Source organism: Pleurodeles waltl, chromosome 3_1, assembly GCF_031143425.1.
Source record: "Pleurodeles waltl isolate 20211129_DDA chromosome 3_1, aPleWal1.hap1.20221129, whole genome shotgun sequence".
Lineage (NCBI taxonomy): Eukaryota > Metazoa > Chordata > Amphibia > Caudata > Salamandridae > Pleurodeles > Pleurodeles waltl.
Window position 1 is genome coordinate 673,579,606 of NC_090440.1, and position 27,309 is coordinate 673,606,914.

At 44.6% G+C, this 27,309-nt stretch overlaps 1 protein-coding gene across 7 annotated transcripts in view; it reads left to right on the plus strand.

The window, feature by feature from the left end:
- Positions 1–27,309, plus strand: part of SYT7 (synaptotagmin 7) — a 614,604-nt gene that overhangs the window by 412,194 nt on the left and 175,101 nt on the right. For 3 of the 7 annotated variants that reach the window (XM_069223238.1, XM_069223240.1, XM_069223242.1), the window contains one exon: positions 7,394–7,507. The exons of the other annotated variants lie outside the window; for them this stretch is intronic. In XM_069223238.1, the coding sequence (XP_069079339.1) occupies positions 7,394–7,507 (114 nt within the window). The remainder of the gene's footprint in view (positions 1–7,393; positions 7,508–27,309) is intronic. 7 annotated transcript variants of the gene reach the window in all.

Here is a 27,309-nt window from a genome sequence, read left to right on the forward strand (position 1 = left end):
TTGAAGCGCGCAGATGAAACAGGCAATATTTGAGTCGAACATTTTACGTAAAATACATCAGGCACTAAATAAAAGGTGTTGCCACTATTAGTGTTCTTAATTGCACTAATGTTTTCAACCACAAAACTATGAAATGCTAAGCTGGCTGCTCAAGAATTTGAAATTGTAAATGAAATCTGCAGGGTGAGTGACTCTCTGCAAATAGGTTTTAACTCTCGAAGTATTTTGCCAGAAAAGGGTCTTTGTTCAGCTTCCTCCTGGAATGCATTGAGCCAGGTTGATTATTAAGCGTGCTCTGCTTGTCTCAGTAACAAGATGCCATCACGCCCTGCAGCTCAGAACAAACTTTCTGTGTTAAAGCACTCGAGAATGGATGTGTCAGTTCTGGGATGCCAGTGCACTCTGCACATCAGGGTGGCTGTGCATCGGTGGAGTTCTGTGAATCCCTCAGTACTTCCACACTAGTGCACGATGCAATGGCAGGGGTGCATTGCAAAAGCTTTGTATAGGCCGCAATAAAGAGAAACTAGAGTACAGGCGTTTAAGGAAAGAGGTCCATTGTGAGGGGTTTGATGACATCATGGTACTGGGGACAAATGCTCACTGTGGGCCAAGACAGAGGTGCATCGTAGTATTAAGATGCCTGTGGGGTGGAATTGTGAGAGCACTGCTATGTCTCGGTATACCTGTGCATAACGCGAGTCGCAATTGAGGTGCATGTTGAGACCCTTGTAGATATCGTGATATTTATGTAGTAATGACAGACGGAACACGGGACTTATGTGCATTGTACCAGCTTCGTGGATGCCTCCTCAGTGGTAGAATAGCTGTGTCTGAGGCAAGCCTGTTGAATTGCTCAGCAACTGTGTATGAGTGGGTACAAGACAAAAGAAAGGGCCGTTGTGAATCTATTAAATAGACTCACTTTGTAAATTAACAATTCTTGGTACGGGCCAACTAGGTGTGTACTATGATGCGTCAAATTCCAATATACCGTTTTAAAGTGCACAATAAAACAGACAACATTTAAGGCTCTGTATTCTGCACTTTACAAGTGCCTCATAGACATTCTTATGTTCATTTACATTAATGGTATCGAAATTACTTATTACTTTTCAGAATACCAACATTTCATTCACTATCACCCCCTTCAACGTCCCCACTTCTTACTCCGACATTCCCTCTCCCGGGATCTCAGCATCCAATTAATTTGGACAAAATGTATTTCCTGTCAGGCGCCCCACCCCTCTATCCTCACGCACTACTGTGCGCCTCTGCATGGGCCTTGTCCCTCTGTCGGGGAGCTGAGTGAATGCCGGTGAGCCTGGCACGCGGCAGGATGGGGAGGCGGGCGCTTTCCATGGGAACCGGCTCTCAAAAGATTTAGACTGGGCCCGCAGCCAGTTTCTGGTGTTTGCACTGGGTTTATGGCAATGTTTACTAGCAGCTCACAGCGGCTCCGTCTTTCCACTCCCCACCCTTCCACGAGTCTCCTCGCTGTCTGTGTGAAGGGTGCGAGGCCGGGCTGTTCAGTCGCCAGGCACAAGGCGCTTCCGGTTTACCACCCACGGGGTGATTTGTTGATATAGAGGCTGAACATAGCTGGTGGGGAGCAGGCCCCGTTAAACGCAAACTAAGGGCCTGCATGACCCCAGGCTCCCTTCAGCTGTGGGTCAGTAACCTCATAGCCTGGGCACAGTGCCACGGGCTACAACTACCGCCTGTCTCCATCTTTAATGCGTAGCGCCGGTCTCCAGGGCCTGGCATTTACCGCTGTTCCCTGGCCACAATCAGTCCCCAGGCGCTTGTCACTAACGCCCCTATTTTCTCGACCCATCCAGTTTCTACAGCCTGGTTCCTGAACACATATAGTCCATAGGGGCTGGTACTAACCCGAGTGATTCCCTTGCAGAGCTGGTTACTGTCCCTTGCACTCGCCTTTTAATCGTGGGCGTGGTCTGTCTCTGAGCCACGCGCCACTCCATTTTTTCTTGAGCTCAGAAGCTACCTAGTGCCAGCTGGCATTAACTTCGGTGCTTCCTGGTTCCACCTGCTCCCCAAGACTTTCGCTAACTTCTTGTTGTTTGGGCATAACTGGATCATAGGTCTACCACCATGTTTCCATGGCACAGAGGGCCTCTGTGAGTCAATGCTCGCTTTATTATCGTAAACTCAGCCATAATCTGGCGCCTGGCATAAAACTTCCCTTTATAATGGGTACATGTAGAGCCTGAACCTGACATTCCTCTCCCGTTTTCCTGAGCGCAGCCAATCCCCTCAGGCTTGCACACACTGCTGTTTCCTGGGTTCAGCCAGTGTCCGGGCCTGCTGGGCAGGCACCCCCAGCCCCTGTGAACTGGTACTGTGACACAGTTCTTAATTTGTTAAAGAATGGGTGCAGGTGCTCAAAGCTGCGGTCACGAGCCCGCAGCTGGCGTTAGTAAATGTTGCAGAGGGGGATACCAAGGCTGAGAAGCCTTGAATTCTTCTAAGGCCTCTTTAATCCATTTCCAGACACTGTCTGCCCACTTATATCACTCTTGCCAGGCCCTGCATTCCCCATTTGTGATGGTTTTTCCGTCTTTCTCTTCCTCTTTCTTTCCCGTTTCTGTGTTTTTCCTTTTGCTCTCAGTTGATAACTAATAAGGAGAAATAAGTGCTGGTCCGAAATAATTAGTATCAGGGGTCCGACCAGCAACCACCAGCTCACATTAAGCATAGCTGTATCCCCTGTGTCCTAGATACAGCCTGTCCTTTGAGCCCAGCACTCACCCCTTCATTCCAAGGGGAATTTGGTGAAGAGAGAGGCTGACTACTCTGGCAGAAATCCATATCTCCACTTGCTTGACATTACCTGACATTATTTGTGTCATTTTGTATGTACATAATGTACAAATGGCCAGTACTGGTAATCACAAGAGCCTCAGCCTTCACTGCCCCAGTCAGTCATGGTGTATTGGTGGTACAGTGAAGGAGGGCTGTGACAAGAGATTCAGACCACACCTGTTTCCTGCCTGTGACTGGCATCACGGATGTTACAGATGCCCCACTTGTTAACAGAACAAGTCTTAGCAGGTTTGCAGCAGAGCGAGCATCTCTTTCAAAGAGCTCAGAAAGAAATACGCATCTTCCAAATGTCCTTATGCTCCCTGTAGGGACGGGCCTACCCGCTCTCCTGGTCTGACGGCATAGGTTAGTGCATTACTGTCTCATTCGGAGAACACCTGTCTATAGAGAACGTTACCTTGTTCGGGTCAGTTGACTACCTCGCTGTAGGAACTCAGATTTGGTAAGACATAGGGAAATCCAGTGATTGGGTTAACCAGGAATGAGACTGTGGCATGTGTGAAGCCAATCATTGAGGCACCACAAAGAGACACAAGAGGTAGGTCAGTCCTAGAGAAAATAGTCTGAAGCATGGACCAGCGACACCGTGGAGGGCTCCAAACACAGAACCAAGACATAAGACAGCCCCTGGGGCTCGCAGAAACAGACCATACCCCATGCTCTGGGTATTTTAGAAACAGGCACCTTATATTGGTCAGCCCAAGCATTATAGGCTCTAGAAAAGAACCAAAATGTGGGTCAGTACAGGAGTTTTGTCTCTCCAGTAAAAGGCCTGCAACGTTGATCAACCTAGGAGCTTACTGTCTTCAGAAACATACTCTGAACATGAGTCATGCCAAGGGGTTGAGGTCTGTAAGAACAGAGCAGAGACAGATGTCGGGCCAAGGATTCGGACTCTCCAGATACAGATCTGGAACAGGAGCAAGGCCAAATGTTTGTGTATCCAAAAACAGACTCAAAACATAGTTCAGTCATTTATCACCCAAAGCTTTGGGGGGTCTTCAGAAACAGACCAAGAGCACTGGTCATCAAAACACTGGGTGTGTCCAGCAAAAGACAGTTAACAAAGGCTGAGGACAATTACAGACAGGATGTGAGACAGCTCTAACAATGGGGATCACCAGAAACAGACACATTGGTCTACTCAAATATGAGAGCCTCCATAAAAACACCAGACATAAACTTGAGCAAGATTTTGGGAGCTTCAGAAACAAACTCATGTGATAGGTCAGCCCAATGATAAAGTGCTTCAGGATTAAACTTGGGACATCCATCAGTCCAGCCATCAGGGCAATTAAAGCTGACCAAACAGAAACAGGCCAAGGAAGTGAGTCAGCGTTTATCAGATAAACGCTGACTCACTTCCCTGGCCTATTTTTGTCTTCAACGAGGAGCTCGTGAGCTACTAGTAGGTCTCGAGCTACCAATAAGTAGCTCTCCTGTGTGCAGCCCAGCCTACAAAAACTGAGAGGTTTATATTTAAAACAAACATATAAACTTGTCTGTGTGGTCAGTATTAAAATTCTAATAATATTCGTAGCTCTGGATGATTTTCATCAACATAAGTAGCTTTTACGGCAAAAAAAGTTGGAGACCCCTGGACTATCCCTGTCAGAAACAATCCTGGTGCCTTCCTAACTACAAATGAGTTCATGTCTTACGCCTGTAAGAGCAGCACCTAGCTTATAGTCAGAGCTGAAGGCAGTCACTGTGTGCAAGTCTTCCATATCTTAGACATTATCCCTTCAAGTCATCATAGAAAAAAGCCCATGAAAGGCAGAGGTGGGCTTTCCAGCCACAGGAAATGAATGTCACAAGTTTGTTACCATTACCAGTGCTTCCAGATTGTGGTGGGCACACAATTAAGGCTCATGGACCCATGTTTGAAGGATTTCTTTTGGTTTTTAGCATTTATGTATCATGTTACTACCAATGGTTCAGCCCCCAATCCCTGTTTTTTTAGCCAAAAGCCAGGCTTGTATGCATGGTTAGCACAGTGGTTATTGATGGAAGCATTTCTCTTCAGTAATCGCTCCCAAGAAATGCCTTCTCCATACCCCTAAAAGCCCCCAGTTCCCCTGAGGTCAACAAGTAGCTGGTAGAGGCGGGATCTGGCCTTCCATAAAATATTTGCTGAAGAGACGTTCAGTGACATGCTTCATACTCCCTGGGGTGTAGCCTTTATGCTCCAGCTGATACCTTACATCAGACGTGATTGACAGGCGGGAAGCCTGCTAGCTGCTTTGCTTCAGATTCAATTACGGTACGGACGGTGCCCAGGGCAGCATTCCGTCGTTTGTACCAGGAAAAGGAGCACTGATCCGTCCTGCCACCTAAAACGCTGCCCAGTCTCTGAGCCGGAAAGAGCACTGGAGCGCACCTGTGTGCCTCAGTGCTGCGGAAGAGGCATCTGAGCCAGGCCCACCACTGCTCCTATTGTCCTCGTGGCAAGAAAAGAGCCACGGGTGGCACGGAAGAAACGGGCGCTGCATAAAAGGGCCGGGGCCGAGGGCTGTTGTCGAGCGTGGACGCCAAGAGCCGGTCGGCATGAGCGCCTGCTGCTTTCAAATATGGCGCCGGCCTTTCATCCTTCTTTAGGAGCGTCAGCGTCTCTGCTCCAGGCGAGGGAGAGTTGTGGGGGAAGGACGGGCCATTCGGTCCTTCCTTTGAGACGTACGCACGAGATATACGCATTCATGCCAACTGACCCGATTCAGGCGGGGGTTTCCCGATTTTTATAGGGGAAAATGCTTTGTTTTAGCTGTCTCCCCTAAAATACCTTTCTTCTGATATGAGCGAATGTGGAAAACACATGCCTTTGCCTTTTTTGTGAAAACTTCCCACTTTCCATTTCCAGTTTGAAAATACTGACATCTGTGCATTCGCCTAAGGGCTAATACCACCACGACCCCTCTTCCCTTTCCTTCCGTTCTAACTAGTTCAGTTATCTTAAGTGTGCTAACATAGGTTACCCAAGTGCTTCTGTGCGTAAATGGCGCGAAATGTTACAATTCTGAGACACGTTGGCTTTTCTGTAAAACAAAACCCATCAAACTGCACATATGTCGCGCAAGCTAAGCTAAGTCTATTGCAGTGTACAAAGAACAACTGAGAAGAGCTTGCTAATGTTTCATATCAGTGCCTGCGATGCCATCACTGTTTTACATAAAAAATGAGGTCAGCAGCATTTCCAAAGGGATGAGATTCCGGCGGACCTCTATTTTTGTGCACAGTTGGGGAAGGGTCTGCCCCTAGCCTTGAAATCTGCCTGCAATCTGACATAGATGAGCAGTGGAAGGCTACTCCAAGGGGCAATTAGTGGCTGCTTGACAGACCGGTGCTGCATGTCTGGGACATAGCCAGTCACCCGTCAAGACATGCAGCTCAAACACTCAGGTAAACGAAAGGAAAGCACTATTTCTTTTAAGTGGTTTATGCGATTAGAAGAAATTTAGTTATGCAGCGGGTGCAATACAAATCTATATAAATAAAATTGCTAAATAAGTTATGCACACAATGCAACTTTTATTCTTTTGGGCGCACCTCTGTGTTCTAGGCAGATTTCTCTTCTGTTAGCAGATTTCTATTGGTGCATGTGTTGGTCAACAGTGGTAGCAGTTGCAATATTCCTCTATCAAAGAGGCAGTCACCGTCCGTATCTTCTTTGTGTGTGTTTCAACTACATTGTGATGTGCCTAGAGGTCACCCCCACTGTTTGCAGGGAAATCTGCTTGGAGAGTTGCGGGCCCTGTCCCTTCTTACCAGTTGACAGTGACATTGACAGTGCTCTGATGCCACCTCGCTCCAGGATACAATGGTTGTGTTACTCTTTAGGGGGGTAAAAACTTAAGAGATTTATGGGTTGTAACTGTACCCCATCCTAGTACTCTCTCCTTCCACACTCTCTCTCAGCTACCCCTCTCCTCTCTGTGCTATTCTGTACGCAAATCCTGCACTCCAAAGATTGTTGAGTTTAAAGGTAGGCAAGATGATGATAGAGGTTAGTTTGGTGATGTAAAAGGTTGTCCTACTGAGGTTGGCTAGGTGAAGTCAAAGGTTAGCTAGAGAGATCAGAGGTCAGCCTGTTCGTATCTACAAAGTGAGGCCAGTAGTTGGCTCAGTGAGGGCATAGAGGTCAACCCTGAAAGTTAGCGGTATACCTAGTACGGTTAGTGATCAGCAAAGTGAGACCAGAGGTTGGCCCAATGAGGTTAGCGGTTGATCAATAGATATAAATGTTAATAGTTTAGAGAGAAGCTGAGTGAGGCCAGACATTGGTCATTAGAGTTTGCTATGGTGAAACTGAAGGACAATAAAGTTGACAGATAGAGGTCAGTCCGATGAAGTTGTAGGTCATATGCTATATATAAAAGGTTGTCGTGCTAAGTCAGCCTGATGAGATCAGAGGTCAATGCTGTGCTTGCTTCTCATGCTCTTGCTGCTTGCCTTGTTCTGTCTCTTACATCTTTTTCTTTTCTTCTCCTTTCTCCTACTTCCCACTTGCCTCTTGGGTACCTTCTTTTGCGCCTGGTCTCTGACCTGGCAGGGAAGGCCGGATGGTGGTGCTTTCTCTGGTCCTGGGAATCTCCGAACAAGATGACTTTGCCAATATTCCAGACCTGCAATCATCCGGAAACCAGAACTCCCAAGGGGACAAAAGGTATGATGGTGCATAGAGGGTCTCTGCCAGGAAGGCATTTTCACTTTTGGGGTCAGGAGGGGATGATCAGGGAAACCTCTTTGGGCGATGTTCCAAGGGAGCAACATGTGAAAAAACTGTAACAGACGTGGAAGGCAAATACCTTCTACTTGAAGGTCCCTTCTTCTTCACTAGCAGTCTGGGTTCAAGGTTCATGGCCGCTCTTACACCAGGCCCTACAGGGGTAGAGGTGAATACACGGCCTGCACCAGTCACTGCTCCTGGTCAGTGTGGTCACAGTGAAGAGATTGCTGTCTGCCTTTATACAATAACCAACCAATTATATTACGTCTTGTCCTGAGAACAGAACTATGGTGGTCATGGATTATGGTGGTTCTGGATTTTCCTAACACCATGTTCAGCAATTGATGTCATATGTTACTTTGCATGTGCACTCAGCCATCTACATTGTGTCTCACCTTAAGAAATTGTCCGATCCTTAAAATCGTGTGTTCCCTGAAAGTGCCTCCTACATTGGAAACTACTTGGCTCCTGAGCACAGGTCCTTGCATAAAAGTTGCTGCTGCCCTTACAGCTTAGAAATCATGGTGGTGTGAGAGCACGTCCAGCCAGAGTACTACACAGGCTGGTGTGAAAGGCTAGACAACACATAATGCCTTTGTACATCTAGTATTATAAAAAAAGGACTTCCTCTGGGGAAAAGATCTGTTATCCCCATACAGTGATTTAACATCTGAGCAGAGGGGCTTAATGACATTTCAGTGTGGCTTAGGCTTGTCCTATTTTTGAAGCACCAACAGATGAGGTTTTGATACATGTTCTTTCCATCCTGTGACTTATGTAATTGGCAGGTCCTTTTCACTGCAGGGTGGCTTTTGTTTAGATGGACTTCACACCAGGCCTTGTCGGAGGTCTGGATTTTGTCTTTGTTGGAGATCTCCACATCTTCCTGTATGACTTTACCCTTCCAAGTCCGATGTAGGAAAGGCTTCTTTTGGTCAGGGTGAAGAGTAAGTAGCTGTGCGTATCAGAAAGTGACAACTGTACAACCCCTCCCTATCAGGACAAACTTAAATTCCCATATGTTCCCTAATGATGTATATCCCCTGAATAAATACTTTAAATACTTTGTGTCCTTTATTAACATGTGCCCAGTTTAAGACTTGATGTTGTGCGTAGACAAGGTCATATACAAACCTTAGCCTTTCCAAATTGCTTCTTTGGGATTTCAGTCTAGATAAACAGCTGCTATATTTAGAGACAGTAGAGATACAGTTAATACCTTCCCTGTGAAGTCCACCAGACGAGAGGTTAGTCTGAAGCCTTCGTGTGCTTGACCTGAGAGTCAACATGCCTGACCTTCACTAGTGCCTGAGGTGACATGGTTTCTTACTAGGGTGAGTTTCCTCTCACCTTATTGTAGGGATGTACACCAAAATAAGTGGTTGCTCATAGCAGAGACTTTGAAACATCCTTGGGAGGGATTCCTTTGATCAGTATCTAACCACTGCATTTAGTGTCGGGAGAGAAATAAACCACCACCCTTATCATTGGTGTAACTGGGCATTGTGGTTCTTTGGTGGCACAACATATGAAGAGAAGTGGAGAGAAGAGACCTCCTCTGTGGCAACATTTGTCAGAAACCCATCATCAAGATACATGTGGGTCAGGTGATCAAGGCCTTCAATCATCAGCTTAAACTACATAAGAGGATCACAGCCTATCTCTACCCAGCATCAGAGTACACTTGCCAGGTCCTTACATTTTATCATACCTTAAGTATTATAATTAAGCGAAAGTGACTCTGCCCAAAAGCTGTAATAGGACTTCAGTAAGCACAACATAAGATTGTTCACCTTCTTTTACTGATGACGCTCAAGCGTTTTATACACCGACTGATTTGGTAATTGCACTGACTCACAGTAAATTTGAGAACTGAATTGAATACATTGTGCTTAATCCTCGGGGATAGCAGAAATATGGGTCTGACCTTCTTTTCCGCTTTTACTCTCCAAGAAGTATGATATCATATTTGACCTGCAAAGCTGCCTAAGCCAGACCAAAATGCAAAGAGTGGCTGGCAGTGCAGTGCCATGAAAGGCCTGGGGAACCATTGTTGGCCAAACTAGGCTTCTTTCACATGTGATCTGAGCTCAACTAATCTGCTTCATTTTGTCCTCCCACGCATTCCAGTTGGATGTCAGATAGCACAATATGAAAACAAAACTAACTTCAAATAACTTGGTGTTTGTCACAAAAGAAAACCATATGAATTCATAACTTTAAATTCTTATAACCACCTATTGTGTGGGGGAGAAAATGTGCAAAAAGACACATGAGACTAGGGTTTCAGCTCGTGAGATTTTCTGCCCAGAGGCTAAATCTGTAGGAATCCGATTGTTCAGCAGGCGTAGCTGATGGCTACAGAGCTCACTCACAAGGACCTAAGTGAACCTGTCCTCCCACCGGTCTAGATTTTCTGCAGGTAAGTATGAACAAAGACACTTCCAATGGGGGTCACACCACTTGCGCTCTTGGGTCAGTTTGTCAGACTTTCATATGTGAAGTTTACTCTATTCTTTCATTGTCACTTAACTGAAATTTTAGTGAGTTCAACAGGACAAATCTAATACTGGCCTTTAAACATGAGTAGGCGTTAACGTGAGAATAGGGCTGTAAGATCCAAGAGAAACAAAAGGCCAAAGCACAAAAGAGAAATAAAGGTCAAAGTACAACAGTTTAGTCCTGTTGAGTGCAAACACTGTGTGATGCGCAGACTTGAGATTTCATGCACTCTAGACACTGCTGCAGATGTGAAATGCAAATGTGTGTAGATAGGGAAGGCAATATTTACTCTATTCTGGAGGCCAAACAGAAAGCATGGAGGGGCATGCACAGGCTCCTGAGAATTGATTCTCATTTACATTTGAATTCACCACCATGGGGAATTAAGGTTTACAAGCAGGAGGTTCAACTTTGCATTAGTCACTCTAGGAAGAGGCTGGTATCCAAACACTAGAAGATATATGCAGGGAGGTACACTGAAAACTTTCAAAGAATTATGGGAAAACTTTGATTTACCCCCCTCCCAAGTTTGAAAGTACACAGAATTAATCAATTGTCTACGTTTCAGACTATGCCTTCCTCCATACGCATTCTAATGCTCATCCATCAGGGCATACCTAAAGACCTAGGGAACCTTTACAGGAGTTATCTCTGACCTTTATCGCACTTTAGTGGACGGCCTTTATTTATCAAGAACAACACCTACTCTCAGGCAAATGTGGCTAGTACTGTTTGAAGATGATAACGTGTGCAAGCACTTTAACCCTTCACGCAAAAGATCTTGGAGAAGCTAGAGGTAGGTGTAGCTGTTACAAAATACTACATGAAAAGCACCGGTCACTAAAGATCCCATATAATGCCATGAATGTGTCCACATTCGAAGTTCTGGAGGTATTACGGACACCCTAATTGTGATATTCTACACACGGTCTTGTCCTGCACCAAACTAATACAATACTTGACACAAATTTGGGACGCACTTGAAGCATATTGTCAAAAATTTCCATCTTCATCATCATTGACCATTTTGCCTGATATGACTAACATTCCACACTGGACGAATTATGCTGAGGTGGTTTGCAACAGCATTATCTGCTGGAAAATGATTTTACAGTAATTAAATCCCCCATGCTTCCTACTCACTCAAACTGGTTTAGCGAAAGGATAATCATGATGGGACACAAGAGAGTTATATACAAACTGAATAATTAGACTGAGATTTTTGATTCTATGTAGAAACATTTTCTAGAACCTGAATGAATATATTAGATTTAATACCATATCACAAATATCCACCATGAGATAGTCCCTTCAACATTCTTGGGATACGCTATTACTAAAACTATCCATAACAATTGAGTTTGCCGAAAACAGACCCATTCTATTGTACCACCATGCCTAGACCATAATATATCTACCCGTCAGCCACCCCTTGATACTGCTATCCCCCCACACCAAAGCACACACATAGAAATGTAGCCCTTAGGGCCTGTATAGACATATGCTCCCACTATAATATTTGACGCCAACATACATATTTAAGAATAATAACCACCATGTCAAGTGTTACTAGTTATATAAAGTTTATGGAAAGCCAGTACACTAAAATACAGCAGTGTTGTGCAGTGTAATGTACAAACATTAAGAAAAGCACAAGGAGAGAAGCTGGGTGTTTTCTCACCAAGTCATATGTAATGTACTGCTACTTTTGTACCTTGTTTTGTATTAAGTTTAATAAACAGATTTAAAAAAAATAGATTTAATACCATATCTATTATTTCCATGAAATTATCTTAGAAAGTGCAATAATGCCATGCTGGGCATAGGGTAACTTGTTCATAAAATACAGCACATTAATTATACGTCTTTCCTGATAGGATCTTAATCAATATCTGAGTGGCAGACCCATTTACTTACAGAGCTAAACATTAGGCATGAAGAGATATGTTATTATTATTTAACCAATTTTACTCCTATTTGCTATTTAATCTTATTTTATAAGGAGACAAATGTCTACATTTATGTTTGACTTAAGTTACCTACGAGAACAAAGATGAAAGGGGAAATGGTTTATTATCATGTTTGTTGTAGTTGTTATTCTTTTCTGACGTAGCACTATGAGACTGCAGAGGTTTTAAATGTAGCTGGGTATTTCAGTGATAAATCTCAACATTTTGTCTACATCATTTATCCTTATGATTAAAATATTCAATAAAGAATGAAATCACAAACCCTAAGGGCCAGTAACTTTTAAGCGGAAACAATTCTACTTTTTTGATGTCAGGGTGAGGCCATCCACACTGGTGCTTTGCAAAGATCCCACAGAAACTGCACATGTGTAGGCCATGATTAGGAATGATGTCTCTTCCAATCACTGCCTTTACTTGTGTGGTTATCTGTTGCCTTTAGTGGCCTAATGTACCAATTGGTGAATGTTGGGGTGGGGATCCATGCATTTCAGAGTGCCCTCTGGGGGAGGGTGGGGCAAACTGACTGTGCTTACACTTTGTGGGTCAGTGTGCCTCCTTAAGCAATGGCATAACAAAGGCCACCGCAGCCTCTGAGGTGCAGGGAGGCCTGGAGCTCCAGCAGGCCCCCTCAGCACAGTACTCTGGCCTGGGAGCTCCTGTATGATTCTGGAGGGAGGGTCCACCATGCACTGTGAAGGGGGTCTCCCTCAAGTTTTCTTATGCCACTGCCCTGAAGGCTTATTTGACTCTGATCACACCTGGTGAAGCTATTCTCACCTCCCATCTTGTGCTATGCCACAGCATAGGACACACAAAATGGATTCCATTTGTTGTGCGTAATTAATACTGTAAGCCAAACTTTAAGGGTGAACGTCAGAAATCATCCACTCCAGCATTTGCAGAATCTCCTATTCAATGTTTGCAATATTTATCCCACATACTCTCTCATGTTGTTATTATCGTGAGGTTACTGCTGCCTTTGAGGGCAGCCAAAATCTCTCCACATTCCCCCATATATGGGTCCAGCCATTTCTTTATGCTTCTAGAACTTTGAACTCATCAACTGTTCTTGCTGAAGTGATGATATAGTGGTAGCCTTTCTGGGGATATAATGTTTACCATATTCTAGTGGTTCACAAAATTATCTAATATAGCTCGGTTTCACAAGTAAATAATGTTGTTCCTTTCGACAGTTTACATGCTCATATTTAATGCAATCTCAAAAAGACCTTGTCGGTTTTCTGAAGAAACACACCTTGACTTAAAGCATCCAATTGTTGCCTCTGTTTTTATTTCAATTTACTTTCTACTTACTTTACATCTTCTGCATGCATCCTGTCTCTGAGCACAGCTTACTCTTGTCACAAGTGTGTTTGCTTAAATACACACCTAATTTCAAAAATCACCTTAAACGTAAACACCTAGCAACCTAATAACTAATCTCCTGTGGCTGACCTATTAAAACTGCTAACCATTTGCATTCATTCACATACCCCCACAACCTTCTGTTTATTTAATTTACCTCATAGAAACTGAATCCATGGAAGGATTTCCTTAGAAGGACAAGACTAATCCCAAGTGCGAACAGTAACCTCTGAAAAAAACATCAACCTTGTGTTCTGGAGCATTGTGCTGTCCAGCATAAAGCACTTTGATGATTCATCAAGGGTAGCATGCGCTACATAACTGCAGTTACAATACAATATTTAACCCTCCTGGCTCACATTAATACTAATACCATAACACTCAGTGGTTGTGCACTCAATTGTAGTTTATACAGAATACATAATAATTTCCTTATATTGCTTGATGCTCTTGCCCTCGCATGAGAAATGCCCTTCGCCCACCAATGTACGAGTCTACAGCAGTAAACCACCCATCACTAACTGAGCAGGCATTGAATAACTGAAAAGATCTGCCAAATACCTTGTGGGTTGTGACCATATAAAATATCATAAAATGACCTGCTGAACTGTTCAAAGCCGCCAGCTTACTGAAAACCACAAAGGGAGCCACTCTCTTCTCACCCACTTCTACTACGTGCTGCTTTCCATACCACAGTAACCACACCTAAGCAGTCATCACGCACAGCATGCAGGGGACAAGTCGTAAGGAAAACAGTGGGGGGCCTAATTATCATATGCAAGTCACAATGAACTCATGAGTAGTGATGTCACAAGAAGTGTTGTTATGCCCTTATATTAATTCTACTAAAAAGTCAAGGGCCTGTTTTACAAAAACAACAAATATACATAATCACAAAACTATGTGAAAAGAACATTTTTGGTTTTACTTTTTGTGCATCACATGTATTTTTTCCACCTGTTTGTAACTAAGCTCAGAAATGGATGAAAGTGACATTATTCGTTTTCAAGGCCTATGTCCCCTAGATAAGAGATTGAAAGAGAACCTGTCCTGTGCCATTCTCACAAATAAAGGGGGTGCTGCCAATGGCACGGAGGCTTACATACTGAAGCCAGTGTTTATAAAGGGAAGCAGCACACTTCTCAGCCCCAGTCTAAGGGGAACAGCCCCCTTCGAAGAATAGTGAGAGAGGGGACACCGTTCACCCCGTCCAACCCTACTAGGATCCTGACATCATGGAAAGACTTCCCATATAAGATAAAGTCAAAGATTACACACTGTCAACAACACACCATAGGAGCTGCGGCATGTTGCCCATGCAGGCAAGTCCTTCAGCCCTCACGTAGGGCGGTGTGCACGTTGCAATGCAATTCAAAACAATGTCTACAGAACTTAGGAGTTGCTTTGCTCTGTGTGCACCAGCCATGTAAACGTTTTCCTGCTTTGAGCGTGCATTCAGCCAAGGGAGCCGTGCATTGCCCTATATGTGTGACCAGACATAGAGAAGGCCCGAGTGTGCGCAGCCATGGGTGTCGCGTGATCTCTCAGCGCCTCGTGGCCTCAGTGTGGACAAGCAGTGCTGCCCTGAAAGCTCTGCTCTCGCCCTCAGATCGCTGAGCTCTCCGAGAGTAGGTGGAAAATAATCGCCGCTCTCAGACCCCGTCAAAGCATCCAGCAGATAATTGGCCGTGTGTATTCGTTGGGGGGAGAAATAGATGCTAATTTGGGAAATTGCTTCATTAACGTTCCATTACATTCTGTAATCTCGCTGGCGGTCGGTAGGTACAATGTCTGCGGCCTTCGGGAGGGAAGGGAGGAGGGTAGCGGAGCAGGTGGCGGGGGAGTGGGAGACAGGAGGGGCTGGGGTACCTCAGGAGGACGGAAGGAGACATTATCCTTAGGAGGGAGAGACAGCATCTGTACGACGGAACAAGGGCGAGGAGAGATTTCATCTTCAGGAGGGTGAACCACATTTTCAGGGGGAGGTCTTGCAAAGGGTGGTATCCTGAGTTGGGGGCGCGGGAGGTGGCGAGGAGAAGACGGGGGGGGAGGGGCACACAAAACGAGAATGAGTATGAATGAATCGTCGAGAGGGAACTGCGCGAAAAGAGAGTTTAACTTCATGTGGGGAAGACAACATCTCTTTGGGAGGGGACTGGGTGAAGAGACTTTATCCTGAGTAGCGCGAGACACAGAGCCAGCATTCTCGGGAGAGGTCAACGGGGGGCTCTCGGAGGGGGGACGGGTATAACATCTTTTGGTTGGAACTGGGATGAAGAACCGGCATTATTCTTAGGAGCGCAGGCACTATCCTCAGGAGGGTACAGGGCGGAAGAGAGACATGTTACTCTGGGTGGGAGAGAGAGTACCCTAGAGGGAGGGGGTGGTTGCAATGAAAAAGCAGATACGCGAGCCTCGGGATAGAGGAGGCAACATCCTCAGGAGAGGATTGAGCAGAGAAACACATGAAACATTATGCTCAAGCAGTAGAGCATCTGCAGAAGGGACAGAGGTGAGTGACATCCTCAAGAAAGCGAAAATACAATCTCAGAGGAGGGCTGTGACAAGAAGGGATATTATCCTCAGAAAGGGAAAGACGCCATCCTCAGGAGGGGACTAGGAAGAGAAGACGGAGGGAGGCAGGAGAGGACAGGACTGAGGAGAGGAAGTATCTTTGGGAGGCAGAGAGAGCATCTCAAGAAGAGGTGCCGTGAGGCATGTGGTCGGTTCTCGGAGTCTAAAGCCCCTGAAACACTTGTTTCCTTTTTCCGAGGTACAGAACCTGTAATGCCTCCAGGAACTCTATGGCGAATGAATGTTATTGGACCACCTGAATTTTCACTGTATTCTCCTATAGGTTTGTTAACCAAGTACATGCACATATCTATAATCCATAAATGTAAAACACACCAGATTATACACAGTTGAAGACGAAGATAGACAATTGCTTAAACACTAGCCATTAGAGTGTCATATATAAAACTGCTCTAAATATGAGTCTGACTTCAAGCTCAGTGGATATAGTTGATGCCCTTAAAAGTCTTTCTTTGAGTTGGAGACACATGATCTGAAACGGTTCATCATGAACGTCAATTCACCAAAATGCTAGGGGTGGCAGAAGTGACACACATGCTTTGGCCTTCAAGTTCACACTCAAACATTCTTACACATACACACATTTACACTTACACATATACTAGCACTCACCCGCATTCACACAAGATACATTTGAAAAGCACTTTATTTTACTCATCTTAGCTGCCAGAGAAGGCTATATTCTAGTTAATTGCACTCCATTCATTTTTACCACTCTAACCGTGAACAATGAAACATTATTCATTGTTAGTGTAATAAAACGTTGAGAGAAAACAGAGCAGGCGCCCATTACCTCCATAAGGTCGAGTTCCCACTGTGTTCCTCGCACTGACTTTACCACCTCTGAGGCCAGGAGTCGCAAAGACAGTGTCAGGGTCGCAAAGGGCAATCCAGGGGTCGCAACTGCGACCCCCTAAATGACCCACATGGTTCACATGTGCATGGATTTGTGTGTGACCTGGTATTCGATAACACAGCACTGGAAATGTTTGGTTTCACTGCTGAAACTGGGAACTGAGAAGGAAGAAGCCATTCTCGCACCTCGCCGCCAAGACGTGGAACACTCTCTCCACCCACCTGTGCAAGACCAAGGACCTCCTAACCTTCAGGACTTCTCAAGACTTGGCTGTTTGAGCAGTAGCCTTGAGACCCTCACAGGTGAGTAGTCCGCTTTACAAATTCCTTGATTGATTGATTGACTTTGACCTGTTATGTAGCCCTATAGCCCCATTTGCTCTGCCAGACTTGGATCCACTCAAGAAAAGGGAAATCAAGTAGAGAGCTCACAGCCTTAACCTTACATTTACTTGCAACACCAGTCGGAGGTAATAAGGTAAAACTTTATTAAAGTTAATAAAAAACTATAAGCTTGTGATACAGCAATAGTGTAAACAATTTGAACCGCAAACAGAAGGCCTCATTCACCAATGTGCAGTTACTTCTCCCAAATGGTTGGAATGCGATATGGATTAAGAAAAACAGGACATTTCAACCAGAGGTGAGCCTTCTGTCACACACTTCTAATGACATGGTACTAAGATGTTGCACCGAACTGGAGCTGAGTGACAACAGCATCCTTTTTAAAGTATTTATTTACAACTCTGTGAATCTAAAGTGGTAAATGCTAAAGTGCAATAATTTTAAAGCTACGTCATTAAAGTGTAGATTATCAGTAGCATCACTTTAAAAATCTTATTAAATGGTTCCTCTAATGTGTACTTGATTACAAGGCAATACGATAAAATGCTGCACAAAATCATGGCTGGAACACTGGACTACAATGTGCCAGTGGCATCCTTTTGAGGAGTCTTTTTAAAGCCCTGTGATTCTAAAATGCCAGTGCTAGAGTGCAGCGATATAAATCCTGCATGGCCAAAGGGCAGAATATCGATATAATCCTTTAAAAAGTAATTTTAAATGAATCCTCTAACTGGCGGAATAAAACATTATAGTCGGATCTATGAGCGAAAGAAAGCAGTGATTGGTTGCTCGTAAAGAATAACGTGGCATCCGTTTTCAGAAGGGATGTCTCTCAAGATAGCTAGCTGCCAGTCTTTGCCTGACTCTTGAATGAGAAGGGGGCATAACTAGCTCTGAATGCTTCATAGCAGCACACATTCGGGTAGTGACAGTGATTTTCATACAGCTTTCAAGAGCCTACTCTGGCCCGGGGGAAGCTTTAATTCGCATACACATATTCAGAACCTACTGAAGGGACGAAACGAGGACATTGGAATTCAAGCACCATCCTTCGAGAGCCACTCCATCGTATCCGTGTCACGGGGGGCTGTGCTCCCTGAGCCCGTTTTTAAGACCTTCTCTGCATGTTTTACACTGAAGAGAGGGAACAAAGATTTTGTTTGTTTTTTTGTTTTATTTTTTTACCATGTAAGGTGTCCTTGCTCCATACTCTTTATCTGATTTCCAGTAGATATATATATATATATATATATATATATACTGTTTGAAATTAGAAAAGTAAAATAATTGAAATTATATATATACTCCAATACAGAGCCAGGGCCCTCTAGGATTCACATTCTATTCTCTATATTAGCCCAGCATGACGCGTTTCGGCGACTTGCCTTCCTCAGATGCTGGCAATCAAAAGACACACACAAGCACAGGTGTTTAAATACGTTTTTTTAACTCTTTAGATTGACTCATAAATGCAGTTGGACTTCATTTCCCATAATGCACATGATGGAAATACCACCATCCTGACTTATCAAAGTAATTTCACAGTCCCAAAAGTACTTTCTCTCAGGTAGAATGTATCACCAAAGCTGGTTTTCGGGCACATAGTTTTACTTTTTATATCAAACGTACTTCCAGCCTCGACATTTTTAATTGTCACTTCAAAAAACGTGCCGGTGTCACTTTTGAAAATGGTAAAATTGATCCATTCATCTTGCCATGTATTGCCCCCCAATTGTTATGAAACCTGGAAGCGTAGGTTATCGTAACTCACGCTACTCCATGAAAGTCATGTTCTGTCTGTGCAGCAGGCATATATTCAGTCACGGGGCTATGGCAGTTCAGGTGACAAACAGTAATACAGTCCCCAAATGCTGCTCATTGTTACCGAACTCTTGCAGATGGGTGCCTCCTACATATATATACACACACTGGAAATCAGATAACAAAGAGAATGGAGCAAGGACACCTTACATGGTAAAAAAAAAAAACCTAAACGAATATATATATATATATATATATATATATATATATATATATATATATATCAAAACAAATCCCTTTCAGGGTTAGAGTGACGCATAAATTATGCAAAAAAGAAGAGAGTACTCTGGGTAGTTCCCAAGTTTAGGTGGAGAGCAGCTCTAGTAAGAAGCACCCTGCAACAACAGTGGCACTCTAGATTTGCTCACCTCAAATGTCTGTTTATCTAGAAAAGATTTTAAGCATTGGATCATCACAGTGCTATCCACGCCGAGCTAGATAGTGACAAAGTCTTTTGCCATTTGTACAGCAAAGTCTTTAAGCATAGGTTTGACACAGTGCCAACCTTGCCGAGCTGTAAAATGACAAAAGCCATTTACCACTCCAGGCACAGTATTACAGCTTTGGACTGGTAAAGTACCGTCCAAGCCAACATGGAATGGATAAAAGCAACCCCTGACACGTGTTTCGCTCTCATTAGAGCTCATCAGAGAGGTTTAGCTTTGTCCAGACACAAGGGAGCACCCAGCATAAGTCAAAACAAATCCCTTTCAGGGTTAGAGTGACGCATAAAGTATGCAAAAAAGAAGAGAGAACTCTGGGTAGTTCCCAAGTTTAGGTGGAGAGGAGCTCTAGTAAGGAGCACCCTGCAACAACAGCAACACTCTAGATTTTCTCACCTTAAATGTCTGTTTATCTAGCAAAGTTTTTAAACATTGGATAACCACGCCGAGCTAGATATTGACAAAGGCCCATATTTATACATTTTTTGTGCCTTATTGGCGTCGTTTTTTTACGCAAAATCAGCGTGAACTTACAAAATCCAATTGTATTTTGTAAGTTTGCACTGAATTTACGTTAAAAAAACGACACAAATGCGGCAAAAAAAAAGTATAAATATGGGCCAAAGTCTTTTGCCAGACACAGTGCCAACCTTGCCGAGCTGTAAAATGACAAAAGCCATTTACCACTCCAGGCACAGTATTACAGCTTTGGACTGGTAACGTACCGTCCAAGTCAACCTGGAATGAGTAAAGGCAACCCCTGACACGTGTTTCGCTCTCATCAGAGAGGTTTAGCTTTGTCCAGACACAAGGGAGCACCCAGTATAAGTCAAAACAAATCCCTTTCAGGGTTAGGGTGACGCATAAATTATGCAAAAAAGAAGAGATAAACAGACATTTGAGGTGAGCAAATCTAGAGTGTCGCTGTTGTTGCAGGGTGCTCCTTACTAGAGCTGCTCTCCACCTAAACTTGGAACTACCCAGAGTTCTCTCTTCTTTTTTTTGCACATATATATATTTGATTTCAATTATTTTACTTTTCTAATTTCAAACAGTTGTGTGAGACATCCCTTACAGAAGTAGAAGAAAAGAACAGCCTCGATAAAGTTGTATCAAACAAGATAGAAGATACGGTATTACATGTTTGCTCCTAAGAAGTGCCAGACTTTCCCATTAAAAGCATATCACGTTACCCACAGTGTGCACCAAAAATTGAATTTCTAGAGTAATTTATGAATGTGCATTCAACAACAGAAACCTAAAGACTTTTTCTCTCCAAACTAACACTGTCAGATTTTGAATTGTTATCTTTTTATCTCAGGAGATAGATAGATAGATAGATAGATAGATAGATAGATAGATAGATAGATAGATAGATAGATAGATAGATAGATAGATAGATAGATAGATAGATAGATAGATAGATCTTTGCTTTTCATGGGAAGTGTTTTTTGGTTTGCTAATAACTTTGGTGCCATTTGACGAACCTTCATAAAACTTTCCAAAAAAAGGTTATCCACCTCAGCTCCTTCCTGGAAAGTTTCAGGGTGATCCATCAAGTAGGGCTGAGAAAAAAGGGGGATCCCAAAACACAAACCCCATACATTTTACATAGTCTTTTCTGTGAAGCGATTTTGCAAAAACTGCTAAACGGAATTATGCCAAATTTAGCAGGAAGCTAGATTTCTTGTTCCAAAAAGTGTACTTTTTGTGATTTGGTGCAAATCAGTTTAGTAGTATTTGAACTATCACATTAAAAAAGTATTTGTACAGCCGGATGATTCGGTTTGAGGGACTGTTGTGAGAGTCCCTCAAACCCAATTTAAAAAAATAGGTTGCTCTGATTGGCCCAGGTGGCTTTTTTCCCTTGGGCCAGTTCTCTCCCATGGGAGACACACTCCTGCAGGAGCGAGTGCTCTGATTGGCAGCCTGCAGCATGGAGAAAAATATTGCAGGCATCCATTACAGAACTTGGGGACTTAGGGCCATATGTACGAACACTTTTTCCCATAGATACAGAATGGGTAAAAACCTTTGCTACATCTGGCCCTTAGTCCCATCTCCTGAGCAAAAAAAATTTAAAACATAAGGGGCATGATAGGGATACCCTGCACCCTAACCCCTGTGGGGGAAAACCCATAGGGACTCTTTGTGAGGCCAAAATATATATATGTTTGTTAAAAGAAAAAAAAAAGAAATTGTTTGTCGTTTTAATTGTAGACCAAAATTGCACCTGTGGTGGACCAGGCCAGGGTCATTTACTATTAAAATTATGGGGTGCGGGCATCAGTGGGCCTACCCCCGAACCAGTTAGGGCCCAGGGACTCCATCTCCCAGAACCAAATGCAAAGTAAGGTGAAAGGGTCATGCAGCCCCCTCCCAAAGTCTCAGTGAGCCCTTGGGGATCCCATCTGCTGGCTGATTTGAAATAAAGGGGAGATAGGCAGCACCTTCCCTCCCCATCCCCAGTACCGGAACCTGAAAAGTTCCTAGGACCCCATCCCTTGGAGCTGAAAGTTTTACAAAAGTGTAGGGACACATGTCCCTCCTCCCTGAGTCTCACTGAGGCCCTGCGGACCCCATCCCCTGGGGCTGGCTCAGTCACTGTGCCATGGAGAGCCCACCCCAGTGACACAGTAGTGTCCCTGCCGTAAAGAGGCCCTGCAGAGAAACATATGTTTTCTCTCACCTGGCTGGATCATTTTAAAGTTCCTGCCCATTGGGAGCAGGCATGCTTTCCCTGCCCAGAGGAATCTCGGCAGTGAAGAAATGCCTACTCCCACCCGACGGGAGCTTTAAAAATGCTACTGCCGGGTGGAGCAGACTTTTGTTTCCCTGCCCACGCTCCTTCAGGCAGAGAAACAACATTGCTCCCACTTGATTGGAGCAAACAAAATCAGCTGCTCCTGCCGGGCAGAAGCAATGCTAGCTCCTACAGCATCCAGGCTGAGTGCATGCGGGGAGCTGACTGGGGTCACAGGGGCTCTGGGGCTCCCCTTGCGACCCCCAGATAATTGTTTGCTGGATGCCCAGGTGGGCATTGCGTCATCTGCCCACTATGTCATCAGGCCGTGGGATGGGTTTCCCAGGGCCTATTAAGTCTTGGGGAGTGGGTTACAGGCCCCTCTCCTTTTCTGAGAAATTTGAGGCCATGCACCTCCTCCCCTTTATAAAAAAGAGGCCCCAGGAGATGATGTCCCCGGAGCCCATAGTGGCTAGAGGAAGGGGGCTGCATGCTCCCTCCCCTTAAAGGATATGTTTTGGCCTCAGGGCCCCTTGTGGCATGGGGAGGGTTGGCATGTGCCCTCCTCCCATTTACAAATATATTTTGGCCTCATGGGATGTGATTTCCAGGGCCACTATTGGCTCGGGAAAGAGAGCTGTGAACGTCTTCCCCATAGTTCAAAGAAAAGCGCCAAGAGATGGAGTCCTTGGGGCACTTAGTGGCTCAGAGAAGAGGGTTGTGCACCCTATTCACCTTAATTTTAAAAAAAGGTCCCAGGGGATGGGGTCTCCAGGGCCCCAGGTGGCTTCAGTAAGGAGGCATTTTAAATAGGCCGGGTGAGACTCCTGCAAACTTTTTAGCAGATGTTCTGCACTTGCCAAACTCTAAATAAGGCCCTGTGTGACTACAGCTTCAAGTGGTTGTCTTTCAGATTAATCGAAAAGGGATATTCTGCATAAACGGTGTAGTTGGTCCTGGAACTGCGGTAATGTCCGACCAGTGAATAAGCAACGTGTCTCAGTGCATTGAATAATCCAGGTCAGACGTGCCCACAGACATCCCCTTATTGCTATGTCCATACGATTCAAGCACTTTATCTGTTCTCCTTAGAAAAATGCAAGAAATAAACAATTTTTCTACAGACACCTGATGTATGGAGATCCTCTCTGCACTAATTTGTGTCTCTTTGAAAAAAGTTACTAACACAATACTCTGATTAACATAAAGGGGAAATCTCCTGGGATATGAATCCGGCCTATTTGGGCAATGTATGTTTTTCCCTATACATCTGAAGACATGGGGCAGCTCTAGTTAAAGCTTGCACTGCAATTACTCTTATTAAATTAACAGTTACCAGAAAAATGCTCGCCACGAATTATTAGTTAATGCACTTTTAAACATAATCTAAATTAGTTGTGATTATAGTGTGTTTAAATGTAATGCTGTCACCGGATTTCCTATTGACGGCTTTATTTTCTTGGCATCTTCAAAACACCTTAAATATTGGAAACCATAAATTAATCAACCATGCTAACCTCATACATGCCTTTTGGGCGGCAAGAAGAACCTTCACAAATGGATACATGGTATTTTTGTCTCCTGAATACAACGTGTATATGTGCCATTAGCCCATAGCACAAAGCGCTTACAGTTCATTCATCTTTGTAATAGCCGCTACTGTACAGTCACCGTCCTATGACTGTTCGGGAGAACCTGTTCCCTGTTTCGGGATGCTGTACATCTTTGTTGTATTGTTTCTCCTGATTTTTGATTTTGACTTCTAATGCTGTCTAAAAAAGCGTCTACTGCCAGGGATTCTGCCCTGAGTTCTCATGCATGTCTGTGTGGCTAGACCTCTGCTGGGCTGGTAGTCATAGCATATGTTTAAAGAGGGTGTCCTGCCTTTTGTGAAACAGCCACCAGATCTTCCCTGTTCTCAGCTGCCATTTTATCTGCGACCACTCCTTTAGTGACCGAATATGAGTCTGGAAGGGGTGTTTTTCTCTTCCCTCATTGCCCTGGATTGTGAACCCTGCTTCATGGGAATGTTCACATGGACTAAGGCTGCCTTGTAAGGAGCACAAAATGCAGAAAGCAGGACCTGTCACCGTGCAGCATCCCCGAAATGTCTGAACCGCTGCTAAAAATCCTTCCACAATATTCTCCACCTAAGAAGAATCGAAATAGTCTGTTGTTGTTTTTTAATTTAAAGAAGCATTCACCTTCTAGCTGACCAAATTAGGGCCTCGCCATTGCCTCCTGGGAATCAAGTCCTCGCAATGGAAAGCAGATCAGTGGCTCGTTCAGTGCTTAATTTGTAAAGAAAAAGGTGCCGGTGCTCAAAGCCCTCCTCTTAAACACACGGCTGCTGCAATTAAATGTGTGAACACGGAATCCTGAGGCGGCTTAATCCTGAAGCCATCTTGGGCTTCCTCGGTCCATGTAAAGCTACTCCCTGCCCCTTCAGCTTACTCTTGCAGCTTTCTACCTTCTCCCTTTATGGCGCTTTTTCGTTTTTCTCTTCCTCAACAAGCACAAATTAAGCAGTGGGCTCGTTGCTTTCTGGTCTCTTGATGGAAGAACCGCCAGCCACCAAAATACCTGCTAGATAAAATGTACACGAGAACTGAAGGTCCAGCCCGGCAGTGCCTGCCTAGGGCTTTAGCGCTCTGGAGTGGAGTACCCTTAGGTAACTTATGCCGCTCCGTGAAACTTCTAAATATATTAATTAGAAGCACCCTTCAAGTTAGAGGTAAAACCCCAGTAGGGCAGAATTAGCCTGCTGAAATCAATAAAATCGGCACCACCGAGGTAGGTAGGAGACCTGATATTCATGGTAGTGTTGACAGTGAGTGGCAGCAAACGCTATAAAGTAACCAGGGAGTAAGGACATGATGTACGGGAAAGCCTCGGGGGGAATGCTAGTCTCTAGATGTGGCAGGTGACGTTACTTAACAGCAAGCACCAGTCAGAAAACTGAAAGTGAAAATGATTTTGCAGAAGTGGTTTATTCCGCTGCGCCCTATGGAGGCGCTGACCAGTCAGCTTTCTGGAGCTATGCAGACAGGAAACAGATTTCAGACCTCTAGGGAATGGATACATCAAGCAAGATTAGGCCAGCAGGGATGGGGTAGTGTCTGGGAGGTCAGTGGCCTTCTGCCCACCCCCTGTCACGTGTCCCTTGAGCTCTAGAGATCCATTTGATAATGTGAGGTTATGGTGGATCTGTGTCTGTCGCGTGCTGGCATCTGTGACGTGTTCATGCCAGTGGTACAGAATGAGTCAGGTCAACCGGTCACTGAGGCGCTCCTATCAGCGAGGCGCTTTTGGCAAGGAAGTGCTATTGTCAGCGAGGTACTCGTCTTGGTGCTGTGCTCGTGTCTAAGTGGTGCTCACACTAGGCCAAGGTGTGAAAGGAAACCTCAGACGTGTGACTGTAAATGAGACGTTCTTTCCCACCTGCTAATTAACTGGCCCACTTTCGCTCTCAGGGCCTATTTTTACCTCAGCGCGGTGAGCTGACACCGCATATTTTAGCGGGTTTATTTTTGCCCTGATCCGCTTTTGCCGCGCGCCTCACGTCGGTGAAAATGCTACCAGTGACGGAGACCAACGCAAGAACTACGTGGTGTGTTTCAGGTCCGCACCGCAGAACTCGTGTTTGTCACGAGGGTACGTTTCTCCTTCATGCGGAATGGTGGGGGTGGTCGATGTTCTTTCCATCAGGCCTCTCCTGTTTCAACCAGGCCTGATTCTAGCGGGTGGGCCAGGCCCACCCAAACATGACCTTTGGCTCTCCCAGTAACAGCAAAAGAGGCCACAGTGAAAGCAACTGCTAAGTGCTCCGCCATGTAGGCAAATGTGTTTTTTTAAACTTGGTCAATTTATAGTGCATTGTTTTAATAATAGCCTTTACTTGTGTAATGATAGGGAGAAAAATATGGCCTTTAGATGATTTTCTCTATTTTTCTACTGTCTGAGACAAAACTCTGGACATACCCGGTGGTGCCCTTAGTGATGTCTCAGGCAAGCTGCAGTGGGGAGGTGTGTGTTGGGGAAGAGGAAACAGGGGTTTACCTTCCAATGATGCAGCAGGTGCAGTGGCACCAGAGCTCAGTAGACTACCCCCAGAATTGTCGACAATTGGGCACACATTGGATCACCCAAACGCACCCTTGGCCCATCCAGATATAAATTCCTGGAACCGGGCCTGGTTTCAACCCCCGTCTTTCTCGGTTCGGTATCCATATATATCTGTACAAAAATTAATATATTTGTCGAGAACCTCCTTGGAAAGTAATGGAGTGCTAAGCAACATTGTGAAAAGACCATAAGAGACCGTTCGCAAATCTTGCACCTCAGCAATCGATGCAGCCCAAATTTTTTTTATAGAGACACGTCTACATCACTGGTTCAGTAGCCGCCTCCAATGGAGGTGATCAATTTGCGTTGCTGACAAATCCAAATAAATTGTTTCAGGTTTACAAGAGATCTTTTTTCTTGTACTTTATCAATACCTGAAATTTTTGCTATTGCTGGTTTATTAATAATCATGTATGAAAATATTCACAGCAAAAGGAGGATGCATGTCATCCTATTGGAAACAGGAATGCAGTGAGGCAGGGAATGCCACCTCTCCAGCTCCCATGGCCGCCACTTCAGCCTCCATCTCTCCAAGTTCTGCTTTCACCATTCCCACCATCATTACTATCCCAGCACCATGTTACTCTGCAGCTTTGCAGGTAGTCCCTGGGTTCAGTGACCGGTCCCCCTTGACCTTCTTCTCTGACAGCCTGTATTCTGCCTGTGGTACAGGTTGCTTCAACTTGCCTGATCTCCAGCCCCTTCTACAGGACTTGCCCTCAGTTTTTACCCTCGTGTTTACCTTGTACTCTATTGATCCTTTCTGCAACCTACCTTATTTAGCTTCTTTTTGATTGATAATGGTTGCTAAATGTTTTCATCTGTGCCGCTGCATACACCCTTGTGTAGAGATTGCTTTGTGGGGTTCCAGTTGCCAGCTTATATCCATGATGCCTTTCTGCATCTTTGTTTTGCTTCCCGTTTTCACAGGAAGCATCCACTGCAGGTTTCCTGATAGGTTGTTCTAGGCTTGTC